At 44.7% G+C, this 15,100-nt stretch overlaps 1 protein-coding gene across 1 annotated transcript; it reads left to right on the plus strand.

Annotated features, from left to right (window-relative positions):
• Positions 1-7,462: 7,462 nt before the first annotated feature.
• Positions 7,463-13,239, plus strand: LRRN4CL (LRRN4 C-terminal like). Its single transcript, XM_060758541.2, has 2 exons — positions 7,463-8,023; positions 10,107-13,239. The coding sequence occupies exon 2, from the start codon at positions 10,112-10,114 to the stop codon at positions 10,973-10,975; it is 864 nt and encodes a 287-aa protein (XP_060614524.2). The 5' UTR covers positions 7,463-8,023; positions 10,107-10,111; the 3' UTR covers positions 10,976-13,239.
• The last annotated feature ends 1,861 nt before the right edge of the window (positions 13,240-15,100 follow it).

Consider the following 15,100-nt stretch of genomic DNA (forward strand, 5'->3'; position numbering starts at 1 on the left):
TGAGACTCAAGTCTCATCGATGCCATGGAAGCATCATGACTCATGACCTCCAAAGAAGGCATATGCTCAACTCTCAGCAGGCAAAGTCGTGCTCACAGTATTCTGGGACCAGCATGGAGCAGGATTGATGGATTCCCTAGCAAAGGGGACCATGACTACTGGGGCATACTAGGCAGACATTGTGGGAGGCCATCCAAACCAAGAGACAATGTGGCATTCTCATCAAAGGTGTCCGTCTTCGGCAAGACAATGCATCAGTTCACAACTCACCTGTTGCCGAAATTGAAGCATGTTCCTCTGGCTTTGAAATTCAACCACACACCCCTTATTAACTGACCTTGCACCGTCAGACTTCCACCTCTTTCCAACAAGAAAGTCGTTTTTGAAGGGCAAGCATTTTTCAGATGAGGATGTAATTTCTAAAGTCACACTGTGGCTTTTGGAGCAACCTGTCGACTTCTACAAGCGGAGTGTTGACAGTTGCTTCAAAAGATGAAAGAAGTGCATGGGGCCATAGCAACACTTCTTTGGCCCTGCTGCCTTCTTTATTTATTATTTATTTAAAGCATTTATATTCTGCCCTTCTCCCCCTGAAGGGGACTCAGGGCAGAGCACAACATATAAATGGCAAACATTCAATACCAAAACATACCATACACATACAAAAGCATTAAAATCCCATATCTTGACATTAAAATCCACTAGTTATTTATTTACTTCACTTGTATACCGCTCTTCCCAGCCCTCAGGCGACTCAGAGCGGTTAACAACCAATTCAACAGTACAAAACAGATCATTAATCAATTAAAACAGCAGTATCAATTAATTCACATCAAAACATCAATCCAACGATACAACAAAATAACAATCCATCACATCTCATCAATAGAATCAGCATCCACTCTCATTGTCCATTAATCCATATTCCAATAATCAATCAATTGCACTGCTTAGTTGAAAGCCTGTTCGAAGAGCCAGGTCTTCACTCTCTTCTGGAATGCCAGATAGGAGGGGGCCGATCTGATGTCTGTAGGAAGGGCGTTCCACAGCCGAGGGGCCACTACTGAGAAGGCCCTGTCTCCCGTCCCCGCCAGGCGTGCTTGTGAGGCTGGCGAGACCGAGAGTAGGGCCTCCCCAGACAATCTTAATGTCCTAACTGGTTCATAGGAGGAGATGCATTCGGACAGATAGGTCGGGCCAGAACCGTTTAGGGCTTTAAAGGCTAAAGCCAGCACTTTGAATTGTGCCCGGTAGCAAATTGGCAGCCAGTGGAGCTGTTAAAACTGTCTCAACAACCATATCGAATTTGGTTGGCATACTAAGGGTTCCTATTGCTGCCTCATTGCACAGTCCCAAAGGCTCGGTCCCACAGCCACGTTTTTATCATCCTTCTAAAGGACAAGAGGGAGGGGGCTGACCTGATCTCATTAGGAAGGGAGTTCCATAGCCAAGGGGCAATTACTGAGAAGGCCCTGTCTCTTGTCCCCGCCAAACGCACCTGTAATGGTGGTGGGACCAAGAGCAGGGCCTCCCCAGAAGATCTTAATCTCCGCGGTGGTTCATAGAGGGAGATGCATTCGGACAAGTAAATTGGGCCGGGGCCCTTAGAGCTTTATAGGCCAAAGCCAGCACTTTGAATTGTGCCCGATAGCAAACTGGCAGCCAGTGGAGCTGGTGTAACATGGGAGTTGTTTGCTCCCTGTACGCCGCTCCAGTTATTAACCTAGCCACCTCTTGCTGGACTATTCGAAGCTTCCAACCAGTCTTCAAAAGCAACTCCACATAGAGGGCGTTGCAGTAATCTAACCTAGATGTGACGAGAGCGTGGACCACCGTGGCCAAGTCTGACTTCCCAAGGTACAGGCGCAACTGGCACACAAGTTTTAATTGTGCAAAAGCCCCTCTGGCCACTGCTGCAAACTGAGATTCCAGGCTCAGCGATGAGTCCAGGAGGACTCCCAAGCTGCGAACCTGGGCCTTCAAGGGGAGTGTAACCCCGTCCAGCACAGGTTGTGACCCTATGCCCTGTTCGGCCTTGTGACTGACCAGGAGGACCTCTGTCTTGTCTGGAGTCAACTTCAATTTGCTCACCCTCATCCAGACCGTCACAGCGGCGAGGCACCTTGGACAGCCTCCTTAGCATCTGGTGGAAATGAGTGATAGAGTTGGATGTCATCTCATTACAGATGGCATCGAACTCCAAAACTCCGGATTATCTCACCCAGCAGCTTCATGTAGATGTTAAACAACATGGGGGATAATGCTGAGCCCTGCGGGACCCCACAGGACAATGGCTGTGGGGCCGAGCAGGAGTCCCCCAGTAACACCTTCTGGGTACGACCCTCCAGGAAGGACTGGAGCCACTGCAGAACAGTCCCTCCAAAACCCATCCCGCAAGGCACCCCAGAAGGATAGTGTGGTCTACGATATCGAAGGCCACTGTGAGGTCCAGGTGAACTGTTGGATCTCTCTGCGGAGATCATCCACTAAGGCACCCATGGCTGTCTCAATTCCATGTCCCGGTCTGAAACCCGACCGTCATGGGCAGGGCGCCTCCATAGCCACACAGCCTTGCGGTGAGAGTGTTTCAACATCCTGGCTGCCCAGCCATAGCAACACCTATTGAATGACTCCTTGTGTCTTTATTGTATAAGATCAAGACCAGATTGAAGTCCAAAGAAAATAGGGCACAAATCAGAAACAATTATAACTTGTAAGCTGCTCTGAGTCCCCTTCGGGATGAGAAGGACAGCATGTAAATGTAATAAATAAATAAGTGTGTGTCCCTGGGTGGCACCAATGGAGAAAAGGATTCAGAACTGGGCCAAGTTTCATTGCTCTCAGTCCACAGGAAGTGGGTCAGGGGAAATCTCTAAGGAATGCCCCTTGTACCATAGGGCAGTGGTTCTCAACCTGTGGTTCCCCAGGTGTTTTGGCCTACAATTCCCAGAAATCCCAGCCAGTTTATCAGCTGTTAGGATTTCTGGAAGTTGAAGCCAAAACATCAGGGGACCCACAGGTTGAGAACCACTGTCATAGGGAAATACGGATAGGTTTAACGATAGGCACCAGTAAAAAAAGATATAGACTTACAATGCTTTTATCAGCATTGGAATAACTATTTATAATTTATAATCAATAATATTTTAAAAACATAAATATAGCCTCCAATTAATATTTGGAATTAGGTCTATAAGATTTTGAATGCACTGGTCTGTGTGGATGCTGAATATGTCTCATATGGGGCACCTTTGTCTGCATTGTGCTTCCGTAATCCAGGTATATTTATTAGAACTTACCTGTGGAAAGGTAACAAAAAATAATAATTTAGACTCAGTATATTTTTGGTGAATCCTTTTTGCTTATAATAATTGAAGCCTTCACAGGCTTAGGCTCACTTCCATTCCGTCATGTGATAACAGAGTAGTACTTTATGGGGGACCATGTTTAACCTGCGTTCAAAAATCAGTATATCGGAGGCAGTCTTATACAGATTGGGCTGTGAGTTTATTTATTTATTTATCGTGTCAGGGGCAGACCAGACAGTTGCATTGCATTTTTTAACAAACAAACAAACAAACAAACCACAAAGTTTGCAAGCTTGGTAGTTGATTAAATGTCTTTTGACCAGTATCTGGCCACTTGGAGTGCCTCTGGTGTTGCTGCAAGAAGGTCCTCCATCGTGCATGTGGCAGGACTCAGGTTGCATTGCAGCAGGTGGTCTGTGGTTTGCTCTTCTCCACACTCGCATGTCGTGGATTCCACTTTGTAGCCCCATTGCTTGAGGTTGGCTCTGCATCTCGTGGTGCCAGAGCGCAGTCTGTTCAGCGCCTTCCAAGTCGCCCAGTCTTCTGTGTGCCCAGGGGGAGTCTCTCATTTGGTATCTGCCATTGGTTGAGGTTCTGGGTTTGATCCTGCCACTTTTGGACTTTCGCTTGCTGAGGTGTTCCAGCGAGTATCTCTATCTCTGCTCTTAGAAAACTATTTCTTGATTTAAGTCGTTGACATGCTGGCTGATATCCAAACAGGGGATGAGCTGGAGATGTCACTGCCTTGGTCCTTTCACTATTGGCTGCTACTTCCCAGCGGATGGTGCAATACCGGCTAAACAGTGTAATTTCTCCAGTGGTGTTGGGCGCAGACACCCCCTGATAATGCGGCATGTCTCATTAAGAGACACATCCACTGTTTTAGCGTGGTGAGATGTGTTCCACACTGGGCATGTATAATCAGCAGCAGAGTAGCATAGCGCAAGGGCTGATGTCTTCACTGTCTCTGGTTGTGGTCCCCAGGTTGTGCCTGTCAGCTTTCGTATGATATTATTTCTAGCGCCCACTTTTTGCTTGATATTCAGGCAGTGCTTCTTGTAGGTCAGAGAACGATTCCAGAATGACTCCCAGGTATTTGGGTGTGCTGCAATGCTCCAGTGGGATTCCTTCCCAGGTCATCCTCAGAGCTCGGGATGCTGTTCTTGAGGTGGAAAGCACATGTCTGTGTTTTAGATGTCTGTGTTTTAGGGATCAGCTGGTTTTCCCTGTAATAGGCAGTAAGAGCACCTAGAGCTTCGGAGAGATTCTGTTCAACCATGTCAAAGCTCCCTGCTTGAGCAGTAATGGCACAATCATCAGCATCGATGAAACTATCTGTCCCTTCTGGCAGTGGCTGGTCGTTTGTGTAAATGTTGAACATGGATGGAGCAAGCACGCTCCCCTGAGGCAGGCCGTTCTTCTGTTTCCGCCATCTGCTTCTCGGGCCCTGGAACAAAAAGCTCCTGTTTTGTAGCAGGTTTCCTGTGAGGCAGGTGGTGGTAGTCCTTTGTGATATTATACATTTTTCTCAGGAGGAGACGGTGGTTTGCAGTATCATAAGCCGCTGACAGGTCTATGAAGACAGCTCCTGTGAGTTTTCCAGACTGTATGGCCACAACCTCTGAGGATGCCTGCCATAGATGTGGATGAAACATCAGAAGAGAATGCTTATGGAACGTGGCCAGGCAGCCTGGAAAACTCACAGCAATCTAGTGATTCCGGCCATGAAAGCCTTCGACAACACACCTTGCACAGATTGATCGGATTTCTGTGTTGAACCTGGATTTTCTGTCTCAAAGGTAAGGAGAAAGAGGCACACAGCAGTGTTTTGCAACTGCTGACACATGTAAAACCAGATGTTTTGCTTACTTTAATGGCAATGACGCAATTTCTCCGCCTGTAAGAACATGTCTGTTTGGAGATTGCAAGCAAAAGGGAAAGGATGGCACGTACCACAAAGTGGAAGAAGGAAAAGGAGAGGCGAAGAGATGGAGCGATGGAAAGCAAGCAATAGAACGGGCTTTCCCCAGCAATGCATGAACCTGCTGAGTCAGAAAATGGTGATCATGACTCGGCACAAATTCAAACCATTAGATGGTTGAAATAAAAAACAATAATCTTGTCGGAATTTATGCCTCACTTCCTGCCTTTAGAAATTGCTTAATATTCCCAGACTTTTGAGTCAACCCTCTGGGGCCCACCCTTCATATTTTGGCAACTTTAATTTAAGAGACCTGGTTTTAATTACCGTATGTCTATTTAACTGATTTTTTAAAAATGAGGGACAGAAACCTTTGTGAGAAGGTGGGTCGACTGGGAATAAAATAAATTTGGAATGTGGGGCAAACTATACATCTATACATATAATAAAAGTTGAAATATGTATATGTGTGTGTGGCTGGGGTGTCCCCTTCCACAGACAGGCACCTGCCTCTACAAACAGCTGTAGCTCCCACTACTCAGGAGACAACAAAGGCCCTTCCTCCAATGGCATTGCAGGTTATAGTGAATGCCATGAACAAGCACAAGAGTCCTCCCAAAACAACACACTGCCCACTACCCAAGTGAAGTATCTCATACGGGAACAATTCCATCCTAGATTTTATGTGTTTCCTCCACCACAGACATCCCAGTGCTTCTGACTCTCTCCATTGGTGTGGAATTTGCACAACCTCGCCCACTGCTTCTCCCTTAACCCTTTCCTATTTCTTTATATGGCACACCGCAACTGAACACACTAGAGAAGTTTGGGGAGAATTTGCCATGATTTATAGTTGTAGGTACTGGAATGTGTAGTTCACCTGCAATCTAAGAGCACTCTGAAATCCACCAGTGATGAAACTTGAACTAATTTGGCACGCAGAACCCCCATGACCAACAAAAACATACTGAAGGTCTTTGGAGGGATTTATAGGAGTTGCAGTTCACCTACATCCAGAGTGTACTATGAATACAAACAATTATGGATCTGGACCAAACTTGACACAAATACCCGATATGCCCACATTTGAACACTGCTGAGTTTTGTGGGGAATTGGCCTGGACATTTTGGAGTTGTAGGTGCTGGGATTTAGAGTTCACCTGCAATCAATGAGCATGCTGAACTCCACCAAAGATGGGATTGGACCAAAGTTGGCACACAGGGCCCCCATGAATAGCAAAAATAAATAAATAAACTGGAGATTTTTGGGAGAAATTTACTTTGATTTGGGGGAGTTGTAGTTCATCTACATCCAGAGAGCACTGTAAACCCAAACACCGATGGATCTGGACCAAACTTGGTACACAAGTTATATGCCAAAATTTGATTACTGGAGGGCTTTGGGGGACATGCACATTCCACAGTAATGGAGAGAGTAAGAAACACTGGGATGTCTGTGTGGAGGAAACACATAAAATCTAGGATGGAATTGTCCTTGTACGAAAGCCTTCACCTGGATGGTGGGCAGTATGGTGTTGGTGGAGGACATTGGCAGGGCTCTTGGACATGTTCATGGCGCTCATTATCACCTGCAATGTCATTGGAGGAAGGGCCATTGGTGTCTCCTGCATAGTGGGAGCTATAGCTGTTTGTGGAGGCAGGAGCCTGTCTGTGGAAGTGGACACCCTAGCCACATATACACAGACATATTTTCACTTTTATTATGTTATTATGTGTATAGGTAAAGGTAGTCCCCTGACATTAAGTCCTGTTGTGTCTGACTCTGGGGTGTGGTGCTCATCTCCATTTCTAAGCCGAAGAGCCAGCATTGTCCGTAGACACCTCCAAGGTCATGTGGCCACCATGACTGCATAGAGCGCCATTATAGATATAGATAGATAGATATAGATAGATTATTATTATTATTATTATTATTATTATTATTATTATTATATCTCTTAAATGGGGACCTAAAGTGGCTAACAAAAAATACAATATATTAAAACCTAAGAAAACGTACAACGATTGAAATAGAATTCAGTGTTGACACTATTAAAAATGAACAGCTAAAACCATTAACATCAATTAAAAACATATTAATCAACCTAAAACATATAAATAGTTCTTAACCAAAGCTGAGCCAGTTGCAGGAAACTCCAGCCTGCCATGAGTAATCCTTTAATCTTGGACTCTCTTTCTCCTGTTTCTTGGATTTGTTTTGCTCTCGATTCCTCTCTAATCTGGGCAGGGTTTCTTCCCCGAAGCTAATAGAGAGAGGAGGGGAATGTGAGCAGTCTTCAAAACAGCTTTTTTGGGTAAATACTTGAAAAGGGAGGGTCTGTCCCAAATAGTTTCCACTTCCTTGGCTTTGCTGGGTTGAATTGTGAATGGAACTGGGGGGAGGCAGTTTGTAAAGGGGGAGGATGAGGTCATGCTTTGAGTAGGAAAAGACTATAAAAGTTCCTTCCGCAGCAACAGAAGAGCTCACAGTTCCCAGACAGACAAGTGGGAGAAGGACCTGCTTCAACCTTTCCATGGATTATGTTGACCACCTCCCTTGGAAAAGCAAATAGACTCCCAGCTTAGAAACTAAAACAACCAGGTAGCCACTAGATGCCCAAGCAGATGAAGGCATCTCCTGTTGCGCCACTAGATCTCACTAGCTTTTGGTGAGTCTGGACCCAGAAGACGAAATTGTTTCTCAAAACGCAACACTTCTGCGGCCTTATTGCCTATTGATTCTGGAGATTCTCCTCTGGTACATCTAGTGCTGACATCTCCAGCTATCCATCAGGTGAGTAAAAAAGGGGGTCTATCTATTATTAGATAGCAGTGTTTCTCAACCTTCCTTATGCCGCAACCCCTTAATACAGTTCCTTATGAATTTATTTTCGTTGCCACTTGTGCTGGTACGGCTGTACCAGGAGCTCCAAACTCCCTTTCATTCTTTGAGTGTTTGCATGTGCTTGTTCTGGCCATGCATTTTGCAGTTGGATGGTTCCTGCTAGGCTGCAGTCATGGGGATAGCCACCTGTCTATCATTGTTAAGTTTTAGTTCTGCCCTTTTTTTCCAGGTTCAGGAGGGAAAGGGAACCATTTTAGTTCAGTCTTACAGTTGGAAGCTCAGCTACAGGATGTGAAAGTTTTCTATCTGTAGAGAAGCTTCGTTTCTTACAAAATCCGGGGGGAAACAGTCCCAAAAGCTCTGGCTGGGGAATTTACAGCCTCACAGCTTTAAGAACAGTCTCTAAAGAAATGCTTTTAAGAGAACAGCTTTATAGCACAACCCTTATTGGGGTTAGAGAAACGGACCTACAACTTTTGTGGGAAAAATCCCAAGGACTCCAGCTGGAAATTCTTCAGAGCCTTGGCTGGTAGGTCTACTCAGGTACCCAAGAAGCATTTTGGAGCCGGGAGTAAAGCCCACACCAGCAAAGCCTAGAAAGCAGATTGCCCAGGGAGGGGTTAAAAAGGGTTTTCCTCGTAAACGAAAGAAATAGTTCTCCAAGCAAGTTGCCTGTCCATTGTAGACAAGTTAAGAAGCATTTGTTTGATTTGTTGAAGATCTAAGATCGTTTGTTGAAGACCTAAGTAATAATAATTTGTTAAACTTTTAAGCCTCTAAAGACTTTGTATAGGAAAACCCATAAGGCCTCTCATCCGAGGCACCCCTGCACAAAGAGCATGTCCTGTTCAAAAGCCAATTGCTATAGGCACAGTGCACTACAGCACACCACTTCCTAAGTGTAATTTTGCTACTGTTATGAATTGTAATGTAAATATCAAATATGCAGGATGTATTTTCATTCACAGGACCAATTTGGCACAAATACCCAATACTTCCAAATTTGAATACTGGTGGTGTTGGGGTGAGGATTGATTTTCTCATTTTGGAGTAGCATATTGAGTATCTGTGTCAAGTTTGGTCCAAATCCACAGTGTTCTCTGGATATAGGTGAACTACACCTCCAAAACTCAAGGTCAATGCCCACCAAACCCTTTTGGTGTTTTCTGTGGTCACCGGAGTTCTGTGTGCCAAGTTTGGTTTAATACCATCGTTGGTAGAGTTCATAATGCTCTTTGATTGTAGGTGAACTATAAATCCCAAATGACAACTTCAGTCCGTCCCCCCCCCCAACCCCACCAGTATTTAAAATTTAGGCATATTGGGTATTTGTGCCAAATTTGGTCCAGTGCATGAAAATACATCCTGCATATTATATATTTACATAACAATTCAGAACAGTAGCAAAATTAGTTATGAAATAGCAATGAAAATAATTTTGTGGTTGGGGTCACCACATCATGAGGAACTGTATGAAGGGGTCACAACATTAGGAAGGCTGAGAAATACTAGTCTAGTCGTATTCGACTCTGGAAGTTGGACTCTGGAGGCTTGTGCTCATCTCCATTTCTAAGCTGAAGAGCTGACATTGTCCGTAGATGCCTCCAAGGTTGTGTGTTTGGGTGTTTGGGTGTTTGTCCGTAGATGCCTCCAAGGTTGTGTGTTTGGGGGTCACCACAATATGAGGAACTGTATTTAGGGGTCGCGGCATTAGGAAGGTTGAGAAACACTGATAGACATGGATAGAACAATGGCTTCAAGCTACAAAAAGATTTCATCTGAACATTAGGAAGAACTTCCTGACTGTGAGAGCTGTTCAGCAGTGGAACTCTCTGCCCCAGAGTGTGGTGGAGGCTCCTTCTTTGGAAGCTTTTAAACAGAGGCTGGATGGCCATCTGTTGGGGATGCTTTGAATGCAATGTTCTTGCTTCTTGGCAGGGAGTTGGACTGGATGGCCCATGAGGTCTCTTCCAACTCTATGATTCTATGATAGCCTTCCTAAATCAAAGCATTTCTATCACTTTGTTAATAGGAGCCATGTCCATCCCAGCGATGTTCCTGGTTGTGGCTTGGACCTTCTGCCCTCGGGGGTCATCACCCACCAGCATTGGACACCCTTTGCCCACTCCCCTCAAAGAAAACCACATCTTCCCTTCTGCCCCAAGGAGCAACATCTCAGCATTGAATGAAGAAGAGGCATCTCCGCCTACGCATCTCGAGATGCCTCAGGTGTATCCAGATGATGACTATTATTATGATGACAATCTTCAAACCCAACCTGTACCCAGCATTCCATATGTACTGCCTCCCCGCTGCAACTACAGCCACTGCCATCACCTTCAAGTCCCTTGTGCGGAGTTGAGTAAGGCCAGCAGATGCTTGTGCCCTGGAATCACAGGGCCGTTAGTGGCCCCGGAGGCCCCCCGCTTGCAAACTATTCATGTGAGTGAAGCTGGGGCCAGTTTGCATTGGTGTGCCCCCTCTTCCACAGTGGAAGCGTATCAGTTGCAGTACCAACCGGTCGGCGGGGACATGCACTTTGGGCCTCCCCTCAACAGCACTTTCCGCATGGCGGTTGTTTCGGATTTGTTGCCAAGCCAGGAATATCTATTCTGCGTTGTGGCTTACAACCTGGTTGGCTCCAGCCCTACAGATGATGGTTTCCAGGAGCGTGGACCATGTCGTCTTGTCTGGACCCCTTCCCGCCAGACATCATACACCTACGTAGCTGTCGGTTTGGCTTGCACCCTCATTGTTGCCGTCATCTCCGTCTTGGCTTGGTACTTTTGCCACCGCAGGAGGAAATACTTTCACCACGGATCATTGCATAACATCCTGGATGGTGGAGCAGGCATCACCGGGGCTGCCAACAGCTCTTTCCAAAGCGAGGAGCAGCTATGAAAGACCACTCAACGACGGTCCTTTTGTTGTTTTCTCGGTCTTGAAACTCATAAAAAGACCCTATTCTCAAGGCTGGATGGTAAATATGGCTACTGAAATCTGCCATTGAGATGGTACCTATTTTGCCTAAGGCATTTGATATTTATGATTCCTGTTGTATACATGCAGCTGGAACAGGAAATTTAACAAAGCAGATATTTGATCTGACTCTGATGCAGCGACTTGTGTTATTAGAGCCGGAGCATGAGTGTATATCTAGCCTATGGTCTACTATAGTATTAATAGGGAGCATATAGAACTTGCATGACTGTATGATTACATAGTCATGCAATCTGTTGTCTGCCTCAGGCTGTACAACACTATGGATCACCAACTGAAATCCCCATTCCTGCTGACTTTCCGATCTTGTTCATCATCATATACTAAAGTAATCTCCCTTCACTGCCCCATTCCTGCTCCTAGGACAGGGGTCCTCAAACTAAGGCCCAAGGGCCAGATACGGCCCTCCAAGGTAATTTACCCGGCCCTCGCTCAGGGTCAACCTAAGTCTGAAACTACTTGAAAGCACACAACAACAACATCAATCCTATCTCTTCAGCCAAAAGCAGGCTCACGCTTCCCATTGAAATCTTAATATATAAAAAGCTTCTGGTCGTCATTAGTAGCCTAAAAACAAACAAACTATGGGGCCAACTGACATCAAATTTGGCCTCCAAACTTCTCATACGGCAAGGTATGACCAACAATTTTAAAAACCCCAAAACCGTGAAAATAGGTTCAAATACCTTACCACGCATGTGCAAAACCTAGTCCCGCACCCTCTTGTGCAAGAGAGGGAAACAGATAGCCATCCGTAGCAAAGCAGCTGCCTGTCCCTGCTTCGAGAGCCAAGCCGAGAAGGCAGAGCAGCCCAGCAAAGCTGTTCTGAAAAGCAGCCTTTAGAGCCTTCTCAGAGAGAGAGAGAAAGAGAGAGAGGGAGAAGGACAGACGGAGCAAAGAAGCAAGCAAACCTTTTGCATCGGTCAGGCAAGGAAGGCAAGAGGGAAAGGGAAGGGAGGGAGGGAGGGAGGAGGAGCCACGCCAGGAGGAGGCTGCACAGGTCTCGAAAGACAAACAGGGTTCAGTAACAAATCTCATACTCTAGGCCTGGGCCTACTTGAGCCCTCCAGGCATTTTGGACTTCAACTCCCACAATTCCTAACAGCCATGCTGTTCTGGCTGTTAGGAATTGTGGGAACTGAAGTCCAAAATGTCTGGAGGACCCAAGTAAACCCAGACCTACACACATATACAAACAACACACACATGCACATACCTACACAAACACATATCCACTCATATATACATACACAAATAAATACCTATATATACACATATACATACATAACATAAAGTGCTGGCGTTGGCCTATAAAGCCCTAAACGGTTCTGGCCCAAGCTACCTATCCGAACGTATCTCTGCCTATGAACCCACCAGGACTCTAAGATCTTCTGGGGAGGCCCTGCTCTCGATCCCGCCTGCATCGCAAGCACGGCTGGCGGGGACGAGGGACAGGGCCTTCTCCGTGGTGGCCCCTCGGCTGTGGAACGCCCTTCCCATGGACATTAGATCAGCCCCTTCGCTAATGGTGTTTCGAAGAAAACTAAAAACCTGGCTGTTTGAACAGGCGTTCGGATAAATAGTGCAATGAACACGATGAATATAGGAAACGGAATTATGGATGACGAATTGGATCACGATTTTAGTTACGAGACGTTAATGTGTTGTTATTGAGATGTCATTAGTCTGTATTTTATACTGTTAATGGTTTTAATACTGTATGTTGTTGGACTGACTTTTGCTCTTGTTGTGAACCGCGTTGACTCGCCTACAAGGCTGAGAAACTGCGGTATACAAGCAAAATAAATAAATAAATAACACATATATACACATGCACACACATATACATACACACACATATATATACACATGCAAACCACACATATATACATATACACAAGCACACACAAATATACACATATATACACATGCACACATATATACACATATACATATACACATACATTGCCTACCTTCATAACTTTTGAAAAGCCTTGCAAACTTAAAAGCCTGGCTTCTTCCTGCCTACAGGAAACCTTTGTGGGGAGGTGTTCCCTAGCCCAGATTGTTTCATGTCCGCGATTCCTGTTTTCTGAAGCCACAGCAACGTGTGGCCAGGGTACAGCTAGTACATTTATATTTGTTAAAATTGTTCTTCATTTTCATTATTGTATTGTTTTAAAGTGTTTTTTTGCACTACAAATAAGATATGTGCAGTGTGCATAGGAATTCATTCATGTTTTTTCAAATTAATAATCCAGCTCTTCAACAGTTTGAGGAACTGTGACCTGGCTCTCTGTTTAAAACGTCTGAGCACCCCTGTCCTAGGATGTCCAGTTGGGTTTTATATGCAGACCTTGTAGGGCTGGATTTGGTGCAAGTCCATTGAATCTTATCTGGAAGTTTTTAAATCAAGGCTCTCGCTCTCTCTGTATTTATCCAGCCCCAGGGCCGTTGCCATCTGTCAGGAGGGCTTTGATTGTGTCTTCCTTGCATGGTAGGGGGTTGGACTGTATAGCTTTTGGGGGGTGTTAGGGAAAACTACTCTAAATAATACAGCAGAACATCCAAAAACAAACAGGATACATAGAAAAGCTGAGCAGAAGCTCATTGGCGAGTCGAGCGTGAAGTGCTGTGTGATATGGCTGAAGCTCAGGAGGCAAATGTACAGAGACCAATCTTGAAAATCACAAAAGGAACAACTACATTCTAGGGCTGGGTAACCATGGAAAAATTTGTTTCTAAACTCGATTAGTTTTTAAGGGGTCCATCATGTTTCGTTTTTTTAAAGAATTCCGAAATTTTCCTTTTAAAATTTTTGAAATATACGAAATTTCGTAAATTTCGAATCGATTCGTTAATGGCGGACGCGATTGCGCAATATGCTAATAAAACCTACAAATATGCTAAAAATATGCTGAAAAAACCTCCAAATGGGACTGGGGGAACTTCTGAAGCTTCCCTCTCCCTCTGTTGTTGACTGTTGGTGTGATAAAACAAACAACAACTATAAAACTTGTACAAGGCATGCGAAAATAATTACGAAACAATTTCGAAACAATTACGAAATAATTACGAAATAAATTGAAAAAATTGTTTCGAATCTATTTAACTCCTCACACTATTCCAAAATGGCTCAATATCGGATCGTAAGCTAATTTAAATACGAATTAATAACGAATTACGAAATTAACGAACGAAACCGCCCAGCCCTACTACATTCCTTAATAGCCAAAGAACTGGGTCTGAGCGACTCTAACACCTATCTTTTCTAAGGTTTCAAAGAGGGCGGGGGGACGGGGGACGACACCAAACACTACATCTCTCTGACACACAGGCAGAGAGAGAGTTCAAAGCACTCAGAACATACTCTCCTTACTAAAAGTGTAAGAAGGCAGAAGTCAGATTCAAAAAGGCTTGCAGTAGAAAAATATCAATTTTAAACAACCATTCAGAATGAGAGCAGAAACATAGAGGAGAGACGAAATTAGAAACATTCCAACTGCTAACTAAGCTATTACTCAAAAAGTCAGATCAAGAAGGGCGCTTTCAGTTGAGCACAATTGATGTAGACAACAAAAAATATTAATAGCCAATATATATGCCCCAAACAACGGACAGTCCGTTTTTTTTACCAAATTACATAAAGAAATAGAAAGTATAAACTATGATGAACTGATTATACTAGGAGACTTCAATGCAGTAGTGGAACAAAACATAGGACTCCAAGTGACGAGGACTCCAAGTGAAAAAGATCTTGGAGTCCTCGTGGACAACAAGTTAAACATGAGCCAACAATGTGATGTGGCAGCAAAAAAAGCCAATGGGATTTTGGCCTGTATCAATAGGAGCATAGTGTCTAGATCTAGGGAGGTAATGCTACCCCTCTATTCTGCTTTGGTTAGACCACATCTGGAATACTGTGTCCAATTCTGGGCACCACAATTCAGGAGAGATGTTGACAAGCTGGAATGTGTCCAGAGGAGGGCGACTAGAATGATCAGGGTCTGGAGAACAAGCCCTATG

This window comes from Anolis sagrei, chromosome 12 (assembly GCF_037176765.1).
Source record: "Anolis sagrei isolate rAnoSag1 chromosome 12, rAnoSag1.mat, whole genome shotgun sequence".
Lineage (NCBI taxonomy): Eukaryota > Metazoa > Chordata > Lepidosauria > Squamata > Dactyloidae > Anolis > Anolis sagrei.

What these genes read in the sequence shown, in the direction of transcription:
- LRRN4CL (XM_060758541.2), top strand. Translation starts at nt 10,112, where the DNA reads ATGTCCATCCCAGCGATGTTCCTGGTTGTGGCTTGGACCTTCTGCCCT.